This window comes from Pantherophis guttatus, chromosome 2 (assembly GCF_059756535.1).
Source record: "Pantherophis guttatus breed Tessera chromosome 2, ASM5975653v1, whole genome shotgun sequence".
Lineage (NCBI taxonomy): Eukaryota > Metazoa > Chordata > Lepidosauria > Squamata > Colubridae > Pantherophis > Pantherophis guttatus.
This window is the reverse complement of record NC_142064.1, coordinates 189495614-189517259: the sequence shown is the minus strand read 5'-3', so window position 1 is coordinate 189517259 and position 21646 is coordinate 189495614. Positions and strand designations below refer to the sequence as shown.

Here is a 21646-nt window from a genome sequence, read left to right as displayed (position 1 = left end):
TCCATTTCTTGTCTTTTAGCCTATTAAGAAGGGCGATTTATTCTGGGCAAATAAGTATAGGAGACCGCAACATATATATAAAATCAGAAGATGAATACAATTAAACCCGCTTTAATGCAAACTTTTTCATAGAGCAACTGCTTCAATTTATGCCAGCAAAAGAATCCTTTTCCTACAGCGGCAACTTTGTTCCAATTCATTTTAGACATTCCATAATGAAAGAAATAATTGTAGCAAAAGTTACCATGAAATCTTGCTTATTAAAATAAGTAGATGTCACAATATATTGTAATTTAAGATTAATTTTACTCCAAGCAAATCTGTAGTTATGAGCCTCCATTATAGGAGGAGAGGCATGTCAGTCTATGGTAGTAAAAGCTATGAATCTGATAATACCTTTTCATACTAACAAATTTTATTCAAAGACATAAGCTTTGATCAGCTATAGATCACTTCATCAGATGCACAGAATGGCTAGAGTGCTCTAAATTTTAAACTGGGATGAGCTGGGGGTAGGTGGGTGGGAGAAGGGAGTGGAAGATAGGCTGATCCATGCTCCCTAATGCCAAACATGGTTTTCAAATAGTGGCAAAAGGTCAGCTCAGTTAAATTATTTACATATATTTTGAATCTGTATTTTAAATTGTATCTGATTTGAGTTTTTATTGGTTTCATTAGCAGCCCAATTTCTACCTATCTTATTACTAGTGTATAATGTATCTTCAGCTACAGTTCAAAATAATAAAATATACTATGGTCATTTCCTAAGTAAGAAAAATGATGGACTTAATATTCCCACATTTAAACCTAAGTAATTGTTGGCCAGCTCTGCAGTTAGAGAGTTTATACTCAATGATCAAGATCACAACATTTTTTAAAAGGTAAAACATGTCAAGCCGTATTAAAACAAAGAATTAATTATTGCACTACCAACAGAGACTACCTAATATTGTATGCTATTGTATGCTAATCCCAAAGGTGTTTTTTCAAGAGGCAGCTTGAAATTGCCTCTTGAAAAAGTACTTTTGGGTCAACCATGACCTGGATAACTGAGAATCTCCATAGACATTGTATGCTAATATTTTATAATGAATTTTAGATGTGAAATATACCTCAGATGGGGGGAACCTGCATATGTACTATATCTAAAGAAGTGCTCTAAATTTTATGCATCTGATTGTGTTCCACAAAAGCTTAGACAGATCTTAATTTATCTTACTTCCCAGGTTCCATAAAAATATTTTTGCTTTTGCTGCAAGAGACTAAAATAGCCATTCCTCTGGGAAATTATTAGAAGTTCATTGGCTATGCAATTCTCATCCAGTGACTGCTCTAACTTTGCATTAGGTAAAAGTTCATAAACCACCTTGAATAACTTTTTCAAGGGTGGCATATAAACCTTTAATAGGTAAGAAAAGTATTTCCATGGATGAACATATGCTTTGTCTATAATTGGATCCCAGGTTCAATTTATGTGGTTTCCAAATTCATGTTGGAAGGACTCTGGTCAGCCAGGTATCTATAAACAACATTCAAGAGGAGGATGCAATGACCTTGCTTGACAAAGGACATCTTCCTACCTCATAACGATTCTGCCTTTTCTATCTGTATAGCCTCTCATTTACTCATGCACTAAATGTAATTTCCTGCTATTTGTATAACTTCAGTACTCCTGCCCTATGGTACAATTTCTGGATTCTGCAAGGCATATAAGGGAGTCATCAGACAGTTAGAACAATTAATTCACAACTTGCCTCTGGAAGTTGTGAATTCTCCAACACTGGAAGTTTTAAAGAAGAGTTTGCACAACCATTTGTCTGAAGTGGTGTAGGGTTTCCTGCCTAAGCCGGGGGTTGGACTAGAAGACCTCCAAGGTCCCTTCCAACTCTGTTATTCTGTTATCTCCTATGTGATGTGTGATTTTCCAAATCCAGCTGCCCTTTATCACTGATAAAGTTTAAAAGAGTAGGCACCATGATACGGTACTGGCAAAGATAAAAAGATAATAAGTATGCTGCAGAAGTTTAAAGACAGTCTAAATAGGAAATATTCTTGATTCATTAATTTGGAAGATGGGAAATGTATTTTCTTAAAATAATATTGTGTAAGAAAACACACATCATGATGCCACTGTATATTAAAGTGCTAACTTGAGATACAATTGCTAAACCTTAGTGTGTGTGTTCTGCTTTTCCTTCATCTTTGAATGCTTATTAAAAGTAAAATTTGGATCTCTTAATTCAAGACCCGATCTACTAGAAGTAGCATAAGTAGCTTTAAATAATCTAAAGCTCTTTCATTTTTAGCTGACTTTATATCAAGTAGTAAACTCCAGAAAAACACATTTTGCTTTTAGTTGTTGATTCAGCACAAATAATATGAATTAATGCAAATATTGAAAATGTATCTTATGAATTGTAGGCAGTAAAAATATGGTATGGCCACTGGTTGGGATTGCTTTACAAGGGGATCATACAGCTTCAAGATTATTGAGACATCCACAACATCTGAATATAGAGAAGGTTCTGCTATAGGTTATTCAAATCGTACAACTAAGAGAGGATAACTCTATATCCAAACAGCAGACATTTTAAGAGTGTGCCTGATATTGGATCCAACTTAACAATTTTCATGTTTACTGGCTTTTATTTTTCACAGAGCAGTTATCCAGCATATCTGATTGAAAGGATCTTGGCAACATCATCAGGAAAGGTCTCTGCATGAAAACCTGAAGAGTTGTTGTTAGCAAATAAGTTTAGAGGGTCCAATGTTCACATTTTTGTTTCAAATTCAGAGCACATGATTCAGTTTTAATATACCAACACTGAGAAGGATAAGTGTACATTTATGGAACATAAATCATACTCTAAAATTAAGTACCCATGTATATGCTAAGTGCTTCTATTCCTCAATTCATTGTTTTCTGCTCTTCATTTTGTTGATGTCCAGATCCTGTGCTTCTGGTACTGCTTTAATATCAAAGATTGCAGAACCCAACAGTAAAGAAAACAAACTTCATTAACTTCCATGGGGATTAGCAGACCCAGCATTCCTTGTAGGAATCAGGATAATCAAGCATCAATTAAATAATCTTTTCAGATCTAAGAATCATTTGTCTTTAATTTCTTTAAAAGGTATTCCTTTGGCTTATCCTTTTAGGATTTGAAAGCATTCCAAACGGGTAATTAAACCTTAGGTTTGATTTTGTTACCAATACCTAACCAAACTTGTTACCAAAGTTTGGTACTTGTTACCAAATGGTTATTTATTGTTGCAAATAATTTGTTGCACCAATATTGTTGCAAGTTATTTGCAAAATTGTTCCAAATAACCATTGCAACATTTTTATTCGATCAGCTGTGAATCTTGGAAAAGGTAGATAAAGTGGCTTACTTTTTCTTGTCTTTATCTTTCTTCAGTGGCTGCTGTGAAGTGGCTTGCAGGTTCTGATACTGTAGTGTTTCAACTGCCACCTTCCGCCTGTTGAAGGCATTCATCTCCTCCTCTAGCTCTCGTCTTTTCTCCTCTACTTTCCTCTTTTCCTCCTGATGTATTCGCTTGAGATGTTCAAACTTCTCATGCAGCTGGTGGGAGAAAGAAAGGAAATCTAACCCAGGCTCTGTCTGGCACTAAAACCAATTATGGCCTGCAAAAAGGTATTCTAATGAGGCAGATTACTCCAGAGTATCCATTACACACCATGTCAGAGTATACACTATGTAAGATATACGTAGAATACTGTAGTCATGTAGGATGTTTCAACTACATAGCAAACGTACAAACATTTCATAGGGTTCCTGTTCAGTTCCTAAACTTTCTCTCATAAAAATCCTTCAGTCTCACAAATTGGGCCCAAAACATGTTCCTAACTCCTCCTCTTCCTCCTCCTTCTCCAATACCACCTCTATCACCATCACATTACTATTTATGAAAGGTCCAAAGAAAATTAAACAGTACAACCCCTGGACACAAGTGCCCATTTTAGCACTAAAAACCTGCATGCTTCTATTCTAATTTAGGTTGCATTAATAGAGTATGTGAAGTATTTGTACTACTTTATAAGTCTTAGTAGGACCACTCTTAGAATACTGCACCCAGTTTTGGTCACCATGTTATAAAAAAAGATGTAGCGACTCTAGAAAGAGTGCAGAAAAGAGCAACAAGGGTGATTAGGGGGCTGGAGGCTAAAATATATGAAGAACAGTCACATTAATTGGATTTGTCTATCTAGTGAGAAGAAAGACTAAGTGTGATATGATAACAGTGTTCCAATATTTGAGGTGTTGTCACAAAGAAGAAGGGGTCAATTATTTTCCAAAGCACCAGAAGGCAAGACAAGAAACAATGGATGGAAACTAATTTAGGAGAGACACAACCTAGAATTACAAAGAAATTTCCTAACAGTGAGAACAATTAACCAGTGGAACGGCTTGTGATGGAGTGCTCCATTACTAGAGGCTTTTATGAAGAGACTGGGCAGCCACTTGCCTGGAATGGTATAGGGCCGTGATGGCGAACCTATGGCACGCATGCCACAGGTGGCACGTGGAGCCATATTAGTGGGCACGCCAGCTCAGCTCTGGGGCGCATGCGCGTGCCGGCCAGCTGATTTTTGGGCCTTCTGGGCCCACCAGAAGTAGGGAAACAGGTTGTTTCCTGCCTCTGGAGGGCCTGGGGGCGGGGTGGGGAAGGCCCATTTTTCTTTCTTACCTGGCTCCAGATCCTCTCTGAAAACAGCCTTTCCCACTCCCTTGGAGGCCCTATGGAGGCTGAAAGGGCCCATTTTCCGACTCCCGGTGGGACAGGAAGTGATGTTTTTTCCTGTCCCCAGCCTCCAGAGACTCCTAGAGAGGCTCCTAGAGACTCCTAGAGAGGTTCTGGAGGCTGGGGACAGCAAAAAATGTCACTTCCTGTCCCACCGAGAGTTGGGAAATGGGCCCTTTCAGCCTCTGTAGGGCCTCCAAGGGAGTAGGAAAGGCTGTTTTCGCCCTTCCCAGATACATAGAGAGGATCTGGAACCAGGTAAGAAAGAAAAACGGGCCTACCAGGCCATCATGTGCCAGGAGCGGGGGGGAGGGGGTTGCGCACGCATGCGTGTGGGCACGTGCGCGCGCGACCCTCCCCCGTCCTCCCCTCTCTTGGCACGCGATGGCAAAAAGGTTAGCCATCACTGGTATAGGGTCTCCTGCTTGAACAGAAAGTTGGACTAGAAGATCTCCAAGGTCCCTTCCAACTCTGTTATTTTGTTTTTCAGGTAAGATAAATGCATCATGGGTATATTCATTGGGCTCAGAGTTACATGCTTAAAGCCCCTTTATGGAAGCTTCACGACCACTCAAAACAGAGAATCTACAAGTAATTCTGTATAAAATTACTTTTACAATTTCAAGGTAATCCTTCCCTTAAAATATCATTTTTCTGCTTTTATATGCTCCCTTATTCTTAATTACCGTATTTTTTGGAGTATAAGACGCACCTTAGTTTTTGGGAGGAAAATAAGAAAAAAGCTGATTGGCAGGTGGATTGGCCTCCCAGAATACCTCCAATCAGCTGTTCCCAGATGTGAATTTTAGCAACAGGTTCCTTGGTTGTGAGCTCTGTGTCTTGCTTTTTTTTCTCTCTCTTTTTTTCTGCCTCTGAAACTTCTGAAATTCCACTTCAGAAAAAAACTTTTTTTCTTGCCTCTGAAAGCCTCCGAAACAGAACTTTAGAAAAAAAGCCTCTGAAGCTCTGTTTGGGGGCTTCTTTTCTGAAGCTTCGTTTCTGATGCTTTTTTCAGCCTCTGAAACCTCCGTTTGAGAAGCTGGGCAGGGCTACATTCAGAGTATAAGACGCACCCAGATTTTCACCCTCTTTTTTGGGGGGGAAAGGTGCATCTTATACTCCGAAAAAAACAGTAGCTGGATTATTTCCTTGAGAATGTACAGTATGTAAGCATTCTGTAATGTGGTTAGGTTTATACCAGTTTTTTATATTGCTAAAGTACATCATGTTTGATTGATATAGAGCAGGGGTATCAAACTTGCATCATCATGTCATCGTCACGTGACGTATTGTGACTTTTCCCCCCTTTGCTAAAATGGGGGTGGGGGTGGCCAGCACATAACGCATTTGGCCCGCGGGCCACGAGTTTGACACCCCTGATGTAGAGGAAACAAAACGTTCCTAGTTCTTTTTGTTTTAAATAAATGACTTGCTGCAGAGCACTCTGTGAATTCTATCACAGTTTACTGATTGATACATGGGCAATTCCATCACTGTAAAATAAGCAGGTTCATGGGAAGTAACAATCCTCTATGATGCCATCAATTTGGGGCATTTTAAAACATAACAATTATGTTACCCTTCTCCCTGGGAAATCCGTCTTCTGAGTTTTAAGTCCTATTTAGTTTCACATTGTTGAAACAAAACAAAATTGAATAAATTAAAGAAATGGCAGGACTCTTAAGCTTTAACATCTACAGTGAGATGGGTGGCAAACAAATTTAATAAATAAATAACCAACATCTTATTACAAGCATTTGCATTGCATATATATGCCTACCCACACATGCATATAAGTGCTTTGTGTCCTAATGCTAAATTTCCAGAGGGATTTAATGGATCTACCAGTGGGAAGAGAATATTAGGCCAGTTTAACCTGCTTAATATTAGAAAGATCTGGAAATTCCCCTTGATCAATACAGGCAAAACAAAAAGAAAAACTCCTATCTAACGTAGGAATTTGCCTAGTAGAGTCATTGTCTGCCATACTCACTTCTCTCTCCTTTTCTTTTAGTTCTGACTCCGTCTCCTTGACCTTGTTCACAAACATCTGTCTCATTTCTTCCTCTTTTTTTTGCAATTCACAAAGGAACTCTTTTCTTTTGGTCTCATACGTTTCTTGAAGGCTGGTGGAAAAAGCAAGTTCCAAATTATCCAGACATTAAAAGAAAGATCTAAGATAAACTATTCAAGGTCACACACGTCTGAAAATGCATTTTTTTTTTATACCCCATGAAAAAATTTCCAGGTGTCAGAAAGGGAAAATATCAACAGAGAGAAAACATGAAGAGATATCATGTCTACCCCACACACTGAAGGTAAAACTCCCACAGACCCCAAGAGAACATCCAATTTTCACAATTCCCTGTAGTGTATTATTGGGGGGGAAAAGAAGAAAGGTAAGACTTTCTTACCTGAATGGCTGGCTGTCAGGATCTGTATCCTTGAAGCCCATTTCTTCTAGCTTACACCGCCTATAAAGCTCATAATGGCGAGCATGAGTTTGCTCTCGCAGGTCTTCCATGTTAACCCGGATCAGCATTTCCCGCAGCTTCATAAAGTCACAGTGGCTTTCATTTTCAACTATTTAAACAAAGAGCAGATGTGAAAACACATAGGAGAAAATGACTGGTTCACATAGAGGCAAGCATCTGCACCAGTGGTGGGTTTCGAAAATTTTTACTACCAGTTCTGTAGGTGTGGGCATGGCATGGCATGGTGGGCGTGGCTTGGTGGGCATGGCAGGGGAAAGATAATGTAAAATCTTCATTCCCACCCCACTCCAGGGGAAGATTAAGGCAAAATATATGTTTAAATTATATATTTATACATTTATGTATTTTATGTATACATATTTATGTATTTTACATTTTATTGGGTTTGTTTTATTTCTTGTGAGCCGCCCTGAGTCCTACGGAGATAGGGCAGCATATAAATTATATTAATTAATTAATTAATTAATTAAATAAATAAATAAATAAAATCCCTATTTCCTCCCAATCAGCTGGGACTTGGGAGGCAGAGAATAGATGGGGGTGGGGCCAGTCAGAATTTTTACTACCGGTTCTCCAAACTACTCAAAATTTCCACTACCGGTTCTCCAGAACTGGTCAGAACCTGCTGAAACCCACCTCTGATCTGCACATGTGCACGTGTGCGCACGCGCGCACACACATACACACACACACTCTCTCTCCTCTTGCAGGATTAATGCAGCATTGGTATAAAAACAGCATCCTCCAGAAAAGTAAAAGTGTTGGAAGAGAGAGATTAGAAACGATGATAGACTGCAGGCTCCTGTGTATATTTTGCTCAGAAGTTCATCACTCACTTCAAAAGGGCTCTGCTCCCTTGCAGCTGTGTTGAAAGAGGTGCTTTGCAATGTGTGGGAACACAAACAAACCAACTCTATTTGAATCGTTAAAGCAATCATGTGGAAGCCTCTGAAACGTGACATCTCTGCTTGGCTGAACAGCAGAGACTGATTTATTTATCCAGCATTTGTTGCAAATCATTTTGGAAATCCTATTCTTCATAGGATTTCACTGGAAGCTACTTTTCAGAACCAACTACAAACATTAAAATCAAATCATGTATTGGTGTTATTAAACTGTTACACCCCTTCCTTCTTTTTACTTAATGTGTTCAAACATTTGTATGCCCTTCCACAGATATTAGTTTGGTATATTGTTTGGTTTTTTTTATACAAGTTTTATTGGTCCCCCCCCCCACATTAACCCATATCTTTCTTTAACAGAGCATTGGCCATATTTTATCTTATACAATTAATCAAATTCAAATATATTTTACTCAATTACAGTTTTTGCCAAAATCTTTTTCCCCTTTTTTTATCATGTCTCAATATTTCTATGCTTGCTTACATAAACAACATCTTCATTTGCCCTTAAAATCTAATTATTGCTATTTATTCATATTTGTTCTCTTTTATTCTTTAAACAATTCATTCTTGATCTTAATATCTTACTGTACTTGTTTGGGATTGCCTTTCTTCCATTTCATCTTTTTTATTGTACAGCAATCTTTCTCCTCAAACCTACCACCTCTCTCTTTTCTTTCCTTCTTACTGTCAAACATTTGTATGCCCTTCCACAGATATTAGTTTGGTATATTGTTTAATGTGGTGACCTAGAAGCCAGGAGACTCTGAATTCTGTTCCGCGTCGGGCACAAAAGCGGCTGGGGCGCTTTCACAATGATTTTGGACCAGTCATTGTTTCTCAGATCAACCTACCACACAGGGTTGTTGTTGTGGGGGGAAATAGGAGGAGGAAGGAGTATTAGCTATGTTTGCCACCTTGACAAACTTAAAAAGTAATGTAGATGGGATAAAACTCAAATAAATAAAATTTTTAGGATAGTTAAACCATCAAACCTTGTAATAGGAAACAGTGGCAAAAGAATAAATAATCTATTCCTGTGTGCCACCTCTGCGCTGATGTGGCACAGTGGTTAGAGGGCAGTATTGCAGGCTACTTCTGCGTCCTGCCAGCTGCCTGCAGTTCAAATCTCACTGTCTCAAGGTTGACTCAGCCTTCCATCCTTCGAGGTGGGTAAAACGAGGACTCAGATTATTGGGGGCACTGGGCTGACTCTGTAAACCACTTAGAGAGGGCTGTAAAAGCACTGTGAAATGGTATATAAGTCTAAGTGCTATTGCTATTGCTATTAAATATTAAAATGTATTAGAGCCCAATCCACAGGTGAATATAAAAAAAAAAATAACACTTAAGGCAGCAACAACAATAACAAAAATGCTGATGAAATGATCTTTCTGATTGATTGTTTCATGACTATGACATTCATTGGCATCCCAAAATTATGTTTTCATAAACCCACTCCTTGTAATATTTATTGAGTGGGCACTATTCTTTTATTCAAATACATACAAACCTAGACACATATATATATGGGTTAGCCAAAATAGATAAAAAGATGGATAATTAACAGGTGAATAAATATGTCAAATCCAGTCTAAACATCTGGCTCACTGTGCAATCAGCCATAAGAACAGCAGCAGCAATAAATATTCTTTAGCAACCTACAACATACAAGGATTTCAGCCATTGTTAAACTTTTCTGGAGTCCCAACTTACCTTGTACAACACCCCATGGATACTGCCGAGCTCTCACCATTTTATTTCCCACTTTTACTTCTTCTGTGCTTCCCACAACAGCAAATGGCAGATGAGCCTTTGAGGAAAAAATATAACTTGCAATTCAGGGCAAAACAATAGAACTGTCCAAAAGGATTTTTTTTTTATTTTACTTTTAATGCAAATTTCCTAATAGAAAACATTTTTTTAAAATGTCTATGGAATCAGCATGATGTTAAGACAGGACTGCCAGGACAAACAAAACAAAGCCTAATTTTTGAAAGATTATTATTCTACAACCCATTAAATAAAAGGCTACTCCTGAATTTGCAATAAAATCATGTATGGAATTTTTAAATCCACCAGTTTTGTGAACAATGTTTTTGGCACTCTTTACATACTGCATTCCACATCTTTGTATCCACACAGAAGTTTATTTTGAGCAATCATAGATAGAAGAATGAGCCAAACAGAACAAACCCTTGTTTTTACAAATCGTGCTAAACAATAGTTTGCTATTCTAGTTACTTGCAGAAATAGCTAAAATAGCAGAATAGCCAGGAGATTTTTCTGCCTCATAGCATGTTGTCAGATTAAGCTAGGGCCAATAATTTTCCCATTTCTACAAGGTAAATTCTATAGGGGATACCAGGTCTAAGTAGATCTTCCCCAATATATAAATTTCCAGGAAGACCAGACAATTCCTATATGAACCATCTTCTAGAAAATTCAAAACCCTTTATTACTTGTGCAATAGCCAAATCCTGTATTGCAATGATGAAAATAAGATATAGCTGCTCACAGACGTAACCACTTCTGTTTTATTCATCACATCAAGTTTAACATGTTAGCTGTCTTGTTTTTAGGTAATATATATGTACACTTGCAGAGGTAATTATAGTACTGTACAGTATATTACATTTTTATTTGGTATTTTATCTTTTTGATGCTGGTGTGTTATCTCATCTATTTGATTTTACTTTTGCATTGCATTTTTAAAAAAATGTGCTCATCACTGATCAAATTAAGAGTATTTCTTTTCTCCCACTTCTTGTGGGATTATTGCAAGAAATTTGAATTCCAAGCTAAATGGGATATAATGTAATACACTAATAAACGGGGAGGGGGGAGTCAATTTGTTATAGTGGCTAAGGCGCTGGATTGGAAATCGGAAGACTGTGGCTTTTAGCATAAGCCACCTCACAAGATTGGTACTGAGGAGAAATAGGCAGTGGGACATTATGTATGATATCTTGAGTTGTGCAAAGCAGACAAGTTATAAATGTAATAATAAATTAAAAAAGAAATGGAAACATTTTGCTCTCTCAGATGTTGGCAGATAACAATATCATTTTTCTTTCTCCTCCTTTTCCCTTATCTAAAGAGAGTAGTTACATCCATCAATCTGCCTGATGTTTTGCTCCAACACAATATATGCCAAAAAATATTTCAATATTCTCAATCTAAAATGTATCCAAGAATATGAAGGACTTTATAGTGACTTTCCAGACTGCATTACAAATTCATATTCCATTCTAAACATACATTGAACATGAAATGTATCAAGGGAGAAGGATTATATTCCACACCAAATGACTGGATTGTCTTAAATGGCAACCACTCTAGACTGAGAGAATGCCACTGCTTCCTTGCATTTCCATTTGAGTAATGGAAGGAATAAACTCTATTATAATGGCATTCACCAGGTAACACAACATACAGTTTCTCAGGGCCACTGCTATAAATACAGAAGCATAGAAAGTCTACAGAAGAAGCATGTTACTTACATTCATCACAGAGTTGATTTCAGATACAGCATCATCATCAGTAGGGAACTGATAAATCTGTACTCCATTACTGACCAGTTCGCTCATGATCTTAATCTTAAACTTGTGCAATTCACTCTTGGAAATAGTGTCAGCCTTAGCAATGATGGGAATAATGTTCACCTGGAGAGCAGTGAAAAAACAAGAAATAACTGAGCTTTCTGTAATCAGTCACGAATTAGCTACAGAATGGATTAATGCCAGCTAGGAGTGCAGGCAGAATTAAACATTAAATGACAGTGGCTAGAAAATGAATGTAAAAAGATATGGACAAACTGAGATATGAACAAGTTCAGAGAAGGGCTATCAAGATGTAAAGGAACTGGAAACTAAGCAATGAAGAATAGTGAAAAGAGCTGTATATGTTTAGCTTACAGAAACAATGATTGGGAAAACATATAACTGTCTGTAAATTCTTGTAAAGGATTTGTTTGCTGTTGTCCCAATAGACAGGATCTGAATCCGTTAAGAAAACGTAATCTAACATTTATTTGTTTGATTATTTATCAAATTTATATAGAAGCCCATCTCACCAAAGGCAACTCTGGGTAGGGCACAATAGATAAAAAGCAAGAGTATATAAATAAATAAATAAAGACCATAGTAATAAATACCTCAAAAATCCAGAAATACAACTCATAGTTGAAAGAAATAAATAAAAATGTGAAGAGGTTAGGGCTAGATGATTTCTGAAGCAAATTAACTCTACACTTTTTCACAATTCTTCATAACATAAAATAAATTTAATTTAACAATAAAAGTGTGAATTAAATAGTTATTTATAAATGCAGCTTAAGTTATATCTCTCTTATTCTCTTTTGCAAGTTATTTCATTTTAGGTTTTGTTGTTGTTGTTCAGGGAAAATATGAGGAATGCATGAGATTTGATAAAAACATGTGGCCTTAAAAAACATTCAGCAACACAGGCTGACCAAAAATAAATAACATCCTTTTTGCTGAATATTAATTGCTTTTGTTGGCACATCAAAAGAAAGGACAGGTGCAAAAATGCAGATTATGAAGCAAGCAAGCAAGGTTTTTTAAAAAGAACATCATCCACTCTAGAGAAACATCTCCCTACTCTAATAAACAAGCTTACTTGTTTCATTCAGTCTAGAATTCTGGGAGTTGCTGAGGTTGAGAAACGCTAGTCTAGATAAGTGTGGTCTTTTTCAACTCTGAAGAATGGAATTGACCGACTGTGTCTTCTGCTGAGTGATCCTGCCCTACCTTGATCCAGACTTCCCCACCAGGATGCATCTTGACTCAAAATAGTAAACTGCTCTCCCAAGCAAAAAGTGGGATGATTCAATCTGGATACTGGAGACAGGTCGCTGAACACGGACAGAAAGTTTCTTTTTTCTTTTTGCCTCTAGATCGAATGAATTTGGACCTGTCGCATCAGTTTTTCAAAGGAAAGTGACATTGCAATCTAGGACACCTCTTCAAAGGGACGTTTCAATCAGAGCTTGGTGAAATCATGCTGCCCCTTTGAATACCACATACACACTCAACTGAATTGAAAGGGGAAAGTAGCATTTGTAACCACAATAAATTTCAAGTTCATGCCGAACCCAGTCCCTTCAGATGCTCTGGCCTGGAGCTTCCAGCAGCCATAATTGGTATGGCCAAAGGTCTAACATGACAGGAGCTAAAATTCCACAAAATCTACAGGATACCTTCATTAACTGATCCTCGACCAGAGCAATAATACAAAATAAAACTCCTGTAAAAATGCTCTGCAACTGATTAAATACATTTTATCGTAGAGTTTAATATATTTGCACACCTGAATCTGCAGAATGTTTTTGGATATGCTCAGTAAAATGTATTAACAAATAATTAGTTAATATCTTTCATTTTAACAACGTCTAACCCATCCCTAATAACCCATCCCTAACCCACCATATTTACTAAGCTGATATCAGAATGGAATACTTATCCATGTCCTTGAACCTTAAGCAGTACAAGCCAGTTCTTCAATTATCTTTGATATAAGTTCTATGGTTGCTTCAAGAAATACAACATTTTGGATGATTGCCTGAAATTTTGACAAGATATTTCTCCCTCTTGTTCATACAACTGTTGGACCTGAACAACAGGAATATGGTAATAAAATGGTGATGACCTATGAAGATTAAGAACTCAAATTAAAGGCCCTTTGGAATTGAATGAACTGATTCATCTCCAGTGAGTTATTCTGGCTCCAACTGATTGATTTAATCTATTGAATTATCCAGTTTTGGTTGCCACAATGTAAAAAAGATGTTGGGACTCTAGAAAGAGCGCAGAGAAAAAGAAAGATGATTAGGGGACTGGAGGCTAAATATAAAGAATGGTTGCTGGAATTGGGTATGTCTAGTTTGACAAAAAGGAGGACTAGGGATGACATGATAGCAGTGTTCCAATATCTCAGGGGCTGCCACAAAGAAGAGGGAATCAAGCTACTTGCCTCCAGAAGTTGTGAATGCTCCAACACTGGAAGTTTTTAAGAAGAGATTGAATAACTATTTGTCTGAAATGGTATAGGGTTTCCTGCCTGAGAAGGGGTTTGGACTAGAAGACCTCCAAGATCCATTCTATTCTATTCCTATTCCTATTCCTATTCCTATTCCTATTCCTATTCCTATTCCTATTCCTATTCCTATTCCTATTCCTATTCCTATTCCTATTCCTATTCCTGCAGTCTAATGAAACCACCTCAGCTGCTTTCAGCTCTCTTCTTTCCTGGGTCTTTGCAGGATCAGCCACCACATTATTGATGGATGCAGTGCTCAATCTTTCCATAATTTTCTTGGGCAGTAAACACAATTTTCATGCATGCATGCATGCATGCATTCATTCATTCATGCATTCATTCATTCATTCATTCATGTTTCTAGACTGCACATCTCCTTCAAGGACTGTGTAGGGCTGGGGAGGCTTGTATCTGTCCTCTTTCCTACTTTTGCTGGCTTAGATGGGATGCAGGAACTCCTTGAGAGAGGCTCAGAGTCTTTCTGGGATCACACCCTGCTGCTCAGGCAGATGGTACTGCTCATGCTCCCATTTATTAGCTCTTTCTTCCCTTTCCCTTGGACATGACACTGTTTTGGCTCCTCTTTCCTGCTGCCATTTCGGATACTGATAAGGTGAATGGGAATCTGCCTGGATGCTAGGCCATCACTTTTCAATGATGCTTGGGAAACCACTGATCTCCTTGAAAACGTAAAACCAAAAACTGAAGGGGAAGGTTAAGAAGAATGTTCCTCTCAGTCTTGCTTTTTCACTAAGTGCTAATGCTAATCTTTTCAGCTCCAATGATTCGTTGAATGAAAATATGAATACTACCAGGTTGCAGATAGCACTACACTCTATAATGATATATCTAAGTGGTCCTCCAAAACCAGATATGCAGAAAATAATCTTTATATATAATCCTCAACTTACAAACATTCATTTAATGATGATTCTAAGTTACAATGGCACTGGAAGAAGTTATTTTCAACCTGTCCTCGATATTATGACTGTTGTACATCTCCTATGGTCACAACTGTGATTTGGGTACTTGGCAACCGACTTTCATTTATGGCCTACTACAGCCACAGGGTCATGATTTGCAACCTTTCCAGGCAGCTTTTGACAAATAAAGTCAATGGGAGCAGCTGGATTTGTTTAATGACCATGTGATTCACATAATGACCACAATAAAATGTTCATAAAATCATGTCTGGTCACATGATGAAATGACCATATCATTTAATGACCAAAATTCCAATCACAATTTTGGTCATATTACCAGGACTCCCTGTACATCATTGAGGACTTGAGGTGAGGAAGAAATAAAATGAAAAAGAAGGAGAAAATTGTAGTCCAGTCCTTCTGACTTCCAACTCAACTATCAGTCACAGACATTACACATGTCACATGTAGGCAATTTGGACTCCAAAAGATGGATCCAATCTTTTCATAAATGCAACATGCACATATGGCAAGAGATTATTTCCAGATATCTATCAGATATCTTGTAGCATATCTTGACCACCATGGAGAACTTCCTGACTGCAGAAGAGCTTTTCTGAAGATCCAAGAAAAGCAAAACTCCTGTTTTCCTGCATATGGTATTTCATATCTCAGCTTTTGCCTTTAACATCCTGGAAAGCTTTATGAAGTAATAGAATTTGGAAACAGTTGGCAACCAATAAACGTGTTAACACTTCTTATAGGAAATTGCTTGACTTTTCATTCACTGGCTTCCCAATTAGTTTTACAAAATGGGTATGTTTAGTTTTTATCCTGTTAAGTGAGAAAAATGTTTGTGTGTGCCAAAAAAGAAAAAAAAAATCTACCAGCAGGAAGTCTAAAAGCAGCCTTATAAAAAGAATCACACCACTTCACTGAAATTAAGCTTCATGTTGAACACCTGGCCACATACACAACAGTGAAAATTGCTTTCCTAATTTTCTACAGAAACAAAAACACAATGATCTCCAGCAAATTCCAATGGATGGATGCCCAGAATCATAAGAGTTGGAAGATCATAGAAGTCACCTAATTCAATTCCTCTGTTGTGGCTCTTACACTCTAGAATTACATCCCTCCAGAGATCCAGATCAGTCCAATCCTCATGACACACAGGAAACTATTAAAGACCTGGCTCTTCTCCCACATTTTGGAGCAGAAAGAAGGTTGAGCCTCTGCTGGCTCATTTTATTTGGTTATAGCTTCTTTCTGAGGCTGTTCATGATTCTTTGTGTTTTGCTTTTATTTTTATTTATTTTTTACTTTTAATTGTAAGCAACCCAGAGTTGCTAGGAATTGGAAGGTCTACAGGTTGTGTATACAAATAAATAAACTCCCTGTCCTGTGCAGGATCTACTAGAGCATTATTTCTCAACCTCAGTATTTCTGACATACGATCATCCAATGGCTTTTTGAAGATCTCTGGTAAAGAAGAACTCATCACATAATGCGGCAGCTTGTTCCACTGGTTGACAGTTCACGCAGTCACGAAGCCCCTCATAGTATCTAACTAAACTACCTTCCTACCGTCCCTGAAGTTTTAACCTTCTGATTCTGATCGTGCTCTCTGAGGCAACGGAGAGGAATTTCACTTCTTTTCCTACATGACAGCCTTCCAAATATTTGAAGACTGCTATCATATGTCTCCTCTTTTCTGTAGACCAAATATAGTCAGATTTTTTTAACCATTCGTCATGGGGTCTGGTTTTTCCAAAACCTTCACTAGCTTGATTGTGCTCTTCTGAACTTGTCCCAATCTGTTATTGTCCTTTGGGAACTGTGGTGCCCAAAGCTGGACATGGAGATCTCAACAGAGAATAAAAGCTGGGAAGAATTACTTTTCATGACCCAGACTTTATCTTCTGGTTAATGTACTCCACAATAATATTCGTCTTTTTAATAGCTGGATCATACTGCTTGCCTTTAACAAAGACACCCAGATCTTATTTTTTTTCTTTTTACAGTGAGGAAATTACCATCTCTAGCTAGAATACAAAAAAAAAACTATATATAAATAAATTATGTGAATCTGCAGAGGTTCTGGAGTTACTTTTATCAAGTAGCAATTTGCTATAGCACAAATGGATGTTTGGTTTCAGATCCAACTCAGCTACTCTAAAAAAAAAAAAAAAATCAGAGCAAACTAGGTAAATTTTTATCATATAATTTGCTGGAGATCTCCTAGCAGGAAATTAAATTTCCTAAATATACATCAGTTTGAAGTCTCGTGACATCTTATAGTCTTTTCAGCTTTATCTTCCTGTACTATTTCTTGACTTTAGAGTTTAAATCCTGAGCTCTGGAAATATCACAAGGAAAAACCAAGCCTGGAGCTAGAACAAAAATGCACACCTTTCTATTCTCATTTAACAAGAGTCAGTCACAAAAGTCGTTCTAAAGAGGCAAGTATTTGGCACTATATATATACACAAGTTCCATTTGAACAGTAAAGCAGGAAAGCTGCTAACATTCTCTTATTCCTTATGAACTGCTAGAGGTGGATCAGTTCCAGTTTGACTAGTTTGTTTCAACTGCAATTCCAACCACCTATTATTTAACTGAGGAATTCAGCTTTGAAGATGAGTTTTTGGCTGCCTGGAAGTAATTAGATACAGGAGGCAGCAGCTGGTTTGGTTATGAGTTCAGCTGCACACAGATGCACAATGGAAGAGCGGGCTGGGTAAAAAGGTCACCCACTGATGAAGTCACACTTCTGAACAAGATTCCTTAATATCATAGAAAATCCAGACAGTCTGCTCAAGTTTTACATCATCCTGCTGATTCTGCTGAACTGTTGAGCATTGGAACATAATGCCAGATGCTTAATAAAATATAAATCTTTGCTGAGAAGATGTCTGATCTCCAGCCAGTACATGACATGGGTCTCAGAAGAGGAAAGCATCAGGACAAGAAAAAGAAATTAAGTAGAAAAGAAATTCCTACTTAATTAAATGTCAAATATTTTCATTTTTCAATCTTTCCCATAACTTTCTTTATTTCTTGTCTACCACAGCAGATTCCTCAAAGAAACCAAATTCAAAATAATAGCTGCATCTTTAAGAAAAGACCAGTTTATTATTTGGGGGAGTATTCACATTGCTTGAGTTGGGCAGAAATAAGGAAGAGCCAAATATAATAGAAGTTTTGTGGTAGAGGTTTACGTCCCTAGTTTTCCCCTGTTTTATAACTCATTTCTGATCTGTTGTTTTGATGCAAGATCAATTATTTAAGCCCACATCCTTCCTCACCTGGGACTCTTTAGGGCCAGCCCCCAGAATTAAAGCACAGAAAAAAGAAGATAGAGCCAAAAACAGCCCAAGGTTCACCTAGAGATAAGCCTTGGGCCCATTACATCCATGGGAATGAGGTTTATGGGATTCTCCTCTGTAATCCATATCAGGATTAAGCAAAACAAGGATTAAGATTGTGCTCTTCTCCTCTTCAGCAGAAAATCTCCCAAAATATCTGGAGAAGTTTTATGACCTAAGTCGAACTTGAACATTGTTAATGCTTACCAAGTGACAGGAGGATTTCATATTATATGAAAGTTTTCAATTACTACCACGTCCGCTGATATCTCCAGTAGTCAGATTGATATGTGCATGACCCCATACTACATCAAATCTCACCAAGAGTAAGGAAATAATCATATCCAGAAATCTACAGTCATATACAAATGCATTGGTCAACAGCTACATATCCAACATGCAGCCCAACTGCAAAATCAATAGCATATTAGGTAACAAAATCTACGGTGAATGAACTTCTGGGTTGCCTCTAGAAGTTGTGGATGCTCCATCACTGGAGGTTTTTAAGAAAAGAGTGGACAGCCATTCATTTGAAATGGTGTAGGGCCTCCTGCTTGAGCAGGAGGTTGGGCTAAAAGACCTCCAAGGTCCTTTCCAACTATATTGCTACTCTGTTTTGAAGTAGTACTGCTTAAAATCCAGACCACTAGATGACAGCAAAGAGTTAAGGGATTTCTTCACTTCTTTGCTAATATCTATTGGTTGGATTTTTAAAACCCGTATCTGGTTCTCCTAGGACAGTGATTATGAACTATGTCATGTGTGTCACAGGCAACACTGACAACACTGCACGTCATATTTGGTGACATGTCAGGCCTCCCTCTGAAAGTGGTACAAGAGGACTCTGTTCTTGTACACCTTCTGGAGTCTCTGAAAATCACGTGAGAACAGGGAGTGCTTTCCACCCTTTTTAGAAGCTACAAGGCCATGCAAGAGCATTTTCCAGTGTCCAGGTTGTCTGTCAGAGATAGGAATTTCAAATAAATTTACAATGATGTATTTATTTATTAAATGTTAAGTTTATATAATTCATTGCTCTTTGTTATTGTTTCTCTTTTGTCCATCTCTGTGTGTTGGTGTCTTGACACGCCAGCAGAATCAAAAAGTGGGCACTTTTTTTGAATTTTTGATACGCCAAGCCCAAATGGTTTGCCTTCATTGTCCTCAGATGAGGAACCTCATCAGGATTTCCTAGCAAATTAGATGCTGCTGCTGCTATTTAGAAATAGCTCTGGGTTTGTTTGTTTGTTTGTTTGTTTGTTTTACCTTTTAAAAGGTCACTCATTGGGATGGGCATTATGATTGTTTTTTTGTGTGTGCACATGAATCTCTTTGCATCAATGACCTTTATAGTGTGCCTCCAGTTCTCCTCACAATGTGAACTTCAGAAGATCAGCTGTTCCTCTTTGATCACCATGTAATAAATTAAATTACTAGTTGTCAGCTAGGTTCCCTGAACACAGGCAGCATGGGAACAATTGGCAATTGCCAGTGTTCTGAGGGGGCTCTATGTTTGACTACCACATCACAAAAAGGCTGCTGCTTCAGATGCTCTCACAACAATATTTTATATCCTATTGGCTTCGACATCAGAACATCTGCATCTCATTGAACCTGAATCCCGGGCTTTATCTCTCTGCTACTCGTCCAGTGCTATGTTTTCCACCCAGCTGTTGAAATGTTCTAAGGACAGCAATGACTCATCTCCACATTACAATCACCCTCACTTTCTTTTGTTCACATCTCAGTAGTATGCAGCTTGTAATGCTGAAGCTGCACCATCATTTTTGAATTGTGAAAGTAATGGAAAAACAGTCAACAGTTTGGTTAAAATGATTCCAATAAAGTGAAGATAGTCTCATAAAGTGAAGGAGTCTCATGTATGTTTATACAGTTCTACTGAGGGGAGGTATAAAAGAAAATCTTTTGATAAAGGGAAGGGTCAAGGTTTTTGTTGAAATTATCTTACATTCATTTATGCTTTCAGACAACTGAAGGAAAACTCCTGATCAAGTGCATCATTAAGATTGATAATAAGTAAGACGGGAGAGAGGTAGACAAAAATAAGAGCCAATACTTGTGATGATGTGGGGATACTTACTTTACTATCCAGCTTTTTCATGGTCACCAGATCCAAGGACTTCAAGGAATGGCCGGTTGGGGTGATAAAATAAAGGCAGACATGGATTCTTGTATCGTGATAGTTAAAAAGGGAACGCCGGATTTTTAGCTCTTCTTGCAAATAATTTTCAAACTGCGTGTCGATGTAATCTACTATTGGCCTGTAACTAAAAACGAATTCCATTAGCAACTTGAATGGTACCATTCATGAAAACTGACTAAACACGTTCAACATGACTGCAACATTTCTATCCACCAAACCTTCATAAAATCTGAGTAAAAGAGATGCTGACTGTCTGAAACAGATTAAACCAAAAGACTGTGCATGTACAAAGTGCTAAACTAGTTCTGAACTGGTGCTGGATTTCACCAAAGACCTTGCAATATTGGCTGCTTTGGTGCACACCCGAGAATTGTAATCTGACAGTATCTGGCAATCATGCATTCTATTTTTTACAGCAATTACAGTTAGCCCTAAACCGACTACAGGAATTTCTCGACTTATGACCACAATTGAGCCCAAAATTGCTGTTGTTAAGTGAGACATTTGTTAAGTGAGTTTTGCCGCATTTTATGACTTTTCTTGCCACAATTGTTAAGTGAATCATTGCAGTTGATAAATTAGCAACCCAGTTGTTAAGTGAATCTGGCTTCCCCATTGACTTTGCTTCTGAGAAGGTCACAAAAGGTGATCACAGGACCTTGGGGAATAGCAACGGTCATAAATATGAAGCAGTTGCCAAGCAACTGAATCTTGATCTCATGATCACGGGGATGCTGCAAAGGTCGTAACAGTGAAAAATGGCCATAAGTCACCTTTTTTTCAGTGTAATTTTGAACAATCACTAAATGAACTGTTTGTTGTAAGTCAAGGAGCTGTACTCCTGAACTACAGATTGATTACACAGAAGTAACTGGAATGCCCTTCTACAAGCAGTCAATACTTTTCCTGTTGCGCAACTTCCTCCTCGTGTGCACCTTCTACTCAGACAACAATGACCTTTGGCTGCTTC

General features: G+C 37.8%; 1 protein-coding gene across 6 annotated transcripts in view; it reads right to left on the bottom strand.

Moving 5' to 3' along the window:
• The window catches only part of SEPTIN8 (septin 8), a 79388-nt gene that overhangs the window by 19310 nt on the left and 38432 nt on the right, over positions 1-21646 (bottom strand). For 3 of the 6 annotated variants that reach the window (XM_034404624.3, XM_087883644.1, XM_034404617.3), the window contains exons 4-9: positions 20614-20800; positions 11665-11826; positions 9878-9974; positions 7179-7347; positions 6758-6890; positions 3394-3584 (exon numbers count right to left, since the gene is read on the bottom strand). In XM_034404624.3, coding sequence (XP_034260515.1) covers positions 3394-3584; positions 6758-6890; positions 7179-7347; positions 9878-9974; positions 11665-11826; positions 20614-20800 — 939 coding nt within the window. The remainder of the gene's footprint in view (positions 1-3393; positions 3585-6757; positions 6891-7178; positions 7348-9877; positions 9975-11664; positions 11827-20613; positions 20801-21646) is intronic. The other 3 variants (XM_087883647.1, XM_087883645.1, XM_087883646.1) reach the window with 1 other exon arrangement.